Source organism: Alexandromys fortis, unplaced genomic scaffold (assembly GCF_014885135.2).
Source record: "Alexandromys fortis isolate MF-2015 unplaced genomic scaffold, M_Fortis_MF-2015_v1.1 scaffold_56, whole genome shotgun sequence".
In the NCBI taxonomy this organism is placed as follows: Eukaryota; Metazoa; Chordata; class Mammalia; order Rodentia; family Cricetidae; genus Alexandromys; species Alexandromys fortis.
Window position 1 is genome coordinate 10310728 of NW_026067935.1, and position 7839 is coordinate 10318566.

At 46.2% G+C, this 7839-nt stretch overlaps 1 protein-coding gene across 1 annotated transcript; it reads left to right on the forward strand.

Annotated features, from left to right (window-relative positions):
- Positions 1–6053: 6053 nt before the first annotated feature.
- LOC126504185 (transmembrane epididymal protein 1A-like) lies at positions 6054–6935 on the forward strand. The gene has a single exon (XM_050146267.1). It carries the CDS (start codon positions 6054–6056, stop codon positions 6933–6935), a length of 882 nt encoding a protein of 293 aa, XP_050002224.1.
- The last annotated feature ends 904 nt before the right edge of the window (positions 6936–7839 follow it).

A 7839-nucleotide genomic window follows, 5' to 3' on the forward strand; every position in this document is an offset into this window, starting at 1 on the left:
AAATAAAAAATTCTTGAAAAAAAAAAACACCAGAAATAACTTCAGGATCTAATCCTTCCCTCCCCATAACTTCATCACCAGGGAGTCAAGCCTTCAACAAATGAGCTTTGGGTGACACTTGAGAGCCAGACTATACCAGATTAGATCAGAAGATAGCTTTCATCTCAGGTGCTGTGTGTGTGTGTGTGTGTGTGTGTGTGTGTGGTGTGTGTGGTGTGTGTGGTATTAGTGTGTGGGGTGTGTATGTGGTGTGTGTGTGGTATTAGTGTGTGTGTGTGGTGTGTGTGGTGTGTGTGGTGTGTGTGGTGTGTGTGTGAGTGGTGTGTGTGTGTGTGTGATGTGTGTGGTAGTGTGTGTGGTGTGTGTGGTAATGTGTGTGGTGTGTGTGAGTGTGCTGTGTATGTGTGTGGTGTACATGTGGCATGCGCGAGGGTGGTGTGATAGTGTGGTGTATGTGTGGTATGTGTATGGGGTATATGTGATTTGTGTGGGTGGGTGGGAGCGGTGTGTGTAGTATGTGTGTTGTGTGTGCGAGTGGTGTGTGTGTTTCCTCACTCTCCCTTCCAGCACTAGGGATCACACCCAGAGCCCTGCAGCATGGCTGGCAAGTGCTCAACCACTCAGCAATATTTCCAACCCTGAAAACTTCTTTAAAACGGCGTTCTCTGCTCAGTACTGAGATCTTACATGCTCTGGCATGTTGTAATTCTCACACCAGGGGTGGGCTCAGACCCCTCACATAAGTAGGCAAGCTAGTAGTCAGCACCTACCTTGCAGCTTCAGTGAGTGGGTAAGTAGCCTTCGTTATGATCAATAGTAGAATCATGGGGGCGTGGTCTCTTATTCACTTTTTTTTCTTTTTTAAAAAAGAAAACAAACTATATTTTTTCATTTTACAATCCCAGTTCCTACTCCCACTTTTCCTCCCATCCCCTCCACCTTCTCCCCTACTACACCCCCCATTTACTCCTCAGAGAGTGTAAGGCACATTGCTTTGAGGAAGGTCCAAGGTCCTCCCTATTGTATCTAGCCTGAGCAAGGTATCCAGCCAAAGAGAATGGTTCCCAAAAGGCCAGTACAAGCAGTAGGAATAAATTCTGGCGTCACTGTGAGTGGCCCCTCAGTCTGCCCCAGCCATACAACTATCACCCACATTTAGAGGGTCCAGTTTGGTTTTAATGCTGGTTCCTTCCCTGTCTGGCTGGAGTTGGTGAGCTGCCATTAGCTCAGGTAAACTGTTTCAGTGGGTGTCCCCATCATGGTCTTGACCTCTTTGCTCATATTCTCCCTCCTCCCACTCTTCAACTGGAGTTTGGGAGCTCAGCCCAGTGCTCCACTGTGGGTCTCTGCCTCTGTTTCCATCAGATGCTGAATGAAGGTTCTATGGTGACATTTAAGATATTCATCAATCTGACTACAGGGCAAGGCCAGTTCAGGCACCCTCTCCTCTATTGCTTAGGGTCTTAGCTGGGGTCATCCTTGTGGATTCCTGGGACTCTCTCTAGTGCCAGGTTTCTTGCTAGCCCCATAATGCCTCCCTCTTATTCTTCACTTTTTATTTTTTAATAATATTGGTTAATATCTGCAGACATAGCACAAAATGCCCCTCAAACCATTTTAGGCGTATGGTTAGTGGCAGGAAGTGCATTCACATTGCTGTGTACCCGTCACTACCCTCTATCTCCATATGCCTTCCGTATTCCCAAGGGAAACTCCACACTCATCCACAATGATGCTGACTTAGAGTTTTTATTACTGTGAAGAGACACCATGAGCACGGCAACTCTTATAAAGGAAAACATTTAATTGAGGTGGTGGCTTACAGTTTCAGAGGTTCAGTCCATTGTCATCCTGATGGGAGCACGGCAGCGTGCAGGCAGACAGGGTGCTGGCTACACCTTGATCAGAAGGCAGCCGGAAGTAAACTCAGTGTCACTCACTGAGGGAAGCTGGGGCAAAAGAGACCTCAAAGCCCACCCCCACAGTGATACACTTCTTCCAACAAGACCATACCTACTCCAACAAAGCCACACCTAATGGTGCCCCTCCCTATGAGCTTATGACAGCCAATTATATTCAAACTACCACATTCTACTCCCTGGCACCCATAAGCTTGTAACAATATCATAATATAAGTTGTATTTAGTTCAACTTTAAAAGTCCCTATAGTCTATCACATTTCAACAAGGTTTAAAAGTCCAAAGTTCAAAGTCTCTTCTGAGATTCATAAAATCTCTTAACTGTAATTGTAGTTATGTTAGGTATATACAGAAGTAGAGAAAGGTAAAAGCCTAGACGCAAAAGGTAGAGGGGATGATTTAAGTTAAGTAACGCTGACAAGAAACAAGTCAAGCTAAGGCCAGTCATTCATAAGAAAGAATAAACCACCGTGTGTTTGTTTGGGAACTGGGTGGCAGCCCCCCCCAAAGAGCCAAAGAGTAAAAGTTAACAACTACAGCACTTCCTGTTTACTCAGGTAATATTTTATCCTTCTCAGTTCTCTGATGGGGGTTGGATTGTTACCAAAATTAAAAAAAAACTTACAAAAAAGATATAAAGTTTATAAGGTTGAGAGACATAAAAGCTTAAGTTATCTAAGGAAATGTTTTAAGGTCTAAAAGGATATTTTTAGTCTGGCAATATAAGTTATGATAGAAAATGGTTTAGGTATAAAACTTTGGACTCACTATGATAGGACAGATAATAGGGTGTTTTCTCCAAATTTGCCAAATACAAATGGACGAACTGAACATTGTGAATGTAATTATTACCTGGTAATTGTTCTTATTGCATCTAGTTTTGATGTGTTAGAGTTAAAAATCTTTCTTTTTATTTAGATGAAAAGGGGGAAATACTATGGTTGGTCTTTCTTTCAACTGCCAAATCTCAAATAATGACATAGGAACTTTATATTAATTATGAAAGCTTGGCCTTATCTTAGGCATGTTCCCAACTAACTCTTATAACTTAGATTAACCCATTTATATTAATCTACTTTCTGTTACATTGCTTGTTACCTCTCTTCAGTACTGTGCATCCCACTTCCTCCATGTCTCAATGCTGAATCTTGCCTCTCTTCTTCCCAGAGTTCCCATCTCTGTCCGGAAGTTCCACCTATCCTCTCCTAGGTCGCTATTGGCTGTTCAGCTCTTTATTGAACCAATCAAAAGCTGCCTTGGCAGAGACACATCTTTATGTGTACAAAAAGATTATCCCACAACACAGCTTGCTCCTTTTCTTTATATGTCTCCATTAGAGTTAACACTAATAACCAACAACAGAATCTATACTAGGCTGTTTTGAGATTTCCTCTGCCAACAGAATTAATCCAAAACTTTTCACTTTAGCCTCAGGCAAACTTTCTGGACAATGGCAAAAGGCAGCTACATTCTTTACGAAAATATCTCAAGAACAATTTCTAGGCCACATGTTAATATTCTTCTCCTCTAAACCTTTTGAGCCAGCCCCTGACATTTGAAATAACTCTTAGCACCACTGTCTTCCATGCCCCTACTAGTATGGCTCATTAAGCAGTGCTTAAAGCATCCCACCGCTTTCCTAGCCTAAAGAACCAAAATCTAAATTCCTCCAAACAAAAACATGGTCAGGCTTACCACAGCAATACCCAACTTCTGTTTTAGTTAGGGTTTCTATTGCTGTGAAGAGACAATATGACTATGGCAACTCCTATTAAGGAAAGCATTTAATTGGGGTTGTTTGCTTACAGTTTCAGAAGTTCAGTTCATTATCATCATGGCAGGGAGCATGGTGGCATGCACAGACATGATGCTGGTTACACCTAGATTATAAGGCAACAGGAAGTCAATTGTGACACTGGGAGTAGCTTTAGCATCGGAGAACTCAAATCCCACTCCCACAGTGACCCACTTCCTCCAACAAGGCCACACCTTCTAGTACTGCCACTCCCTTTAGGGGTCATTTTCTTTCAAACCACCACAGATACCTACCATTATCTTCCTCAAGTTCCCAGTAACCAACATTCTATTTTCTGTCTCCATAGATTTGACTGATTTAGGGATCTTTCATAAGTAGAATCACGAGTTAGGTGTGGTGGCTTAAGTCTGTAATCCTAACACTCTGGGGACTGAGTCAGGAAGGTCTCTGTGAGTTCAAGACCAACCTGGGCTACATAGTAAGTTCCCTGCTGGTCTGTGCTGTATTGTGAGACCCCCTTCCTCAAGAAAAATAATTGAGCTAGGGACTAGTAGTGTAAGTCTTTAATCCCAGCACTCAGGAGGCAGAGGCAGGTGGATCTCTGTGAGTCTGAAACCATCCTGGTCTATAAAGTGAGTTTTTGGACAGCAAAGGCTACATAGAGAAACCCTGTCTCAAAAAGCATCAAGCAAACAAAAACAAACAATTAAAATTGTATGGAAGTTATTCTTTTGTGTCTTTAGGAGAAGTGTAAGAGTATAAATACTTAAATCCAATCCTAGGCCAATCCAATGATAATTTTGGAGAGCGAATCCCAGACACTGGCAGTTTTATTAAAGGCTCCCAGCGGTTCTGACGGACATCCATAGAAACAAGTAGGCTGAAGGTTTGAGTCAGTGAGTCCCTCCCTATCACAGACACACCCCAGCACCTGCTGACAGGTGCCTTGAAGTCTTATCTGAGAGTGACCCCTCCACGTGTTTAAGTGATTATTAGAGCAGCACAGTTATGATTTGGCCTCACTGTCTCTCCCAGGCTTGTGGTTTGAACACTTGCTCCCCGCTTGCTATCTTAGCAGACTGTGGAACTCCTGGCACTTGGGAAGGGGTGGGTTGAGGATGAAGGATCTAGATTTCAGGGTCATTCTCAGCTGTATAGATAGTGTGAGGCCAACCTGGGCTACGTGAGGCTCTATCACAAAGGACTGGGGTCACTGAAGTTCCTGTAGTTTGGTTTGCTGCCTGGGTGTATGGCATGGAGTCCATTCTATATAAGCTACCTTGCTTTCTGTCCTCCAGAGGAATGAGCACAGAGACCGCGGCTGCAGCTTAAACCTCAGACAGTGGCAACACCCATCAATCAAGTAGCTTAACTGGCAAAAGGAGGGAGTAGGCCTTTGAAGGTTCTGCCACGATGCCTGCAGTCTACCTGCTCCTTGGTTCACTGCAAAGGAAACAGTCTCTGCCACACACCCCTGCTCCTGAGATCTGAGCTACTCAGTCCCGCTCCCCCACCACAGTGGACACACGCCTGCTCCTGAGATCTGAGCTGTTTACTTAGCCCTGCTTCCCCACCATAATGGGCTGAACCTTCTGAAACCTAAAAGTAAAATAAATCTTGCCTCCCTCAAGATGCTTCTGTTGGAAATATGAAAGAGTGATTTGAAAGTACATACCACGGTAACCAACTCCGTTCTGTCTTCCCCAGCATGGGATTCAATGCTAAAGTGACAGGGAAGGGTCTGAAACAAAAGGTGTCTCTTCTCACAAAGTTTTTCATGGGTTTAGCTATGTCAGCGTGTGCGTACCTATGTGGGAGGGCCCTAGAAGACCAGAAGAGGGTGTCAGGTCCCCTGGAGCTGAAGTTACAGACAGTTGTGAACTGCCCCAGGTAGGTGCCAGGGGCCAAACTCAGGTCCTGTGTAAGAACAGAAAAGGCTCTTAACCACTGAGCTGTTTCTCCATTCCCCCTGTTGGGGACTTAAATGAGAGAAATAGTTAGACAATGCCTGACACCAGCCCGCTACTCCTCTGCCAACGCCCCTTTGTTCTTTCCTTACCTTTTTCTGTGGGGCTGGAGCATGGGGCTTAGTAGAGGGAAGGATGGACCAGGTCTGCAGCGGTGGCCCCCGTGGTACAGCAGCTGAAATCTCAGCCCCAGCAAACTTCAGTCAGGAGCAGTCTAAGATGACTAAAACCTCCATTGCTTAGAGGTCCCGCCCTGGGAGTGGCTCTGACATCTGCGAGGATAGACTTGCATGTGGGTGGCAGGGCCAGGCTGCTGGAGGCCCTGAGAATCTCTTGTGAGGCTTTTGAGGACAACCAGGTTCTCCTCCTCTGCTGGCTCTGGTCCTGTCGGACTCAACACACACAAAAGCCATGGGAACCCTTGAGGGCCACCTGCTGCCAGGAATAGGCTTTCTTATCTACTCGGTCTACTACTCGGTGCTAATATCCTTGGCCCTGCTACGGGGAGAGAAGGCCCTCCAGCACCCGCTGCTCCCGAGGAAGCTGCGGGGACACAGGCTGTTTCAGCAGGTATCGTATGAAGCCGTGACGAAGGTGGTTGTCCCCACCTTGGGCATTCTTGGTGAATACTTCTACCCCCTTGGGGTCAATCGCCTGCAGATGATAGATTGGACGGACCCCCGGCGGCCATTTATTTTCAAGGACAACTGGCAGCATGTAACCATGTTTGGGTTCTTTATTCTCAGTGGCGTAGCAGACATGGTGAGCCAGTCACACCTCCCCCGTTGGGGTGTGAAGCTGGAACGCGCGGCCGAAGCGCTGGCCTTCTATGTGCTGGTATTGCTGATGGCAACCCACATCGAGAACAAAAACTCCTTGGAGATCCGAGTGCATCTTCTGTTAATGCTACCCTCCTTCTTGCTTGCTGTGGTGCTCACTGTGGAGGTATGGATCCCCAACAATCCCTCGATCTGGCTCCTCAAGAGTTGGCTGGGGATGGTGTTAAGCAACTGGATGATGCAGCTTTGTGAGATGTACGTACCTCCCACTGGACAGCCCTGGCGGGCAGACAACCCTACAGACCTTGCCTTCCTAACCATCTTCTTCTGCTGGCATCTGGCCTTGGCGGCTGGCATGGTGATCGCCATCTATGGCCTCTGCAGTCTCTGGCACTGCTACTATTCTTCCTGGACAAAGACTCCTGGTGCTAAGTACCAGCGGTGCCCTATGGCATCCAGCGAAGAACTAGAAAAGCTCAAGGCAGAGGCCCTGGCACAGGATGGAGGTGTGTAGAGACAGAAGCTGCCTCTCGAGTGCTGTATGCACAACCTGGGATCCATAGCATGGCTTCCCACCCCAGGACTAGCTTCTTCTTCCTAAATAAAACTTCTGGCTCCAAGGATAACTTCTTGGTTGTCACTTTGTTCTGTCCAGGTCAGTGTCTTACCTGTTTCCTTATCTATATGGTTTCTGGTCATTCGTATGCAAAGAACAAAAGGATACTTTTCTGTAATAACTTTGGGGAGGTTTTTTTTTTTTTAAATAAGAAAAGAAACAAACTGAGTACGTCTACAGACTACTGAGAAAGGGATGACGAACTTGGTTGCATTGAGGAGGGGTTCAGGCAGTTTACCAAGGGTTCGAGTCAGGAGCGAGAGGAGTCTAAGGAGGAATTCTAGAAGGTGGTTGTAGTAAGGTGGTTAAAATATAATTTTGGGCTGGTGAGATGGCTTAGTGGGTAGAGGCACCTGCCACGAACCTCAGGACCTGAGGTCCAGCACCGTCCCTCAGTGTAGAAGGGGAGAGCCGACTCTTAAAAGCTGTCCTCTGGTAGTTCTGTGGCACGCATGCCTCCACACACACAGGGAAAAGAATAAGATGTAGTTAAAATGTTAAAGCAGATTTAAGGACTGGGGATATGTCTCACAGGCAAAGTGTGCACCTAGCGTGCATGGGGCTAGGCTCACTCTCTAGCCATGCAGAATCAAAAAGCAAACAAATAATTTGAAGTGGCTTAGTTTTTGGCTGCGATACGGGACAACTTGCTCCAACTCCTTCAGAAAGTCTATTGTGTGTGTCATATCCTATGTGGGCACTTCTGGGGAGAGACTGAAGAAGAGATCGGATACACTTGAGGATGGGGGAGGAGGAGAAGTCGCCGCGAAGTGGGGCCCATCTCTGTGGACATCGCCAAATG

What these genes read in the sequence shown, in the direction of transcription:
- LOC126504185 (XM_050146267.1), top strand. Translation starts at nt 6,054, where the DNA reads ATGGGAACCCTTGAGGGCCACCTGCTGCCAGGAATAGGCTTTCTTATC.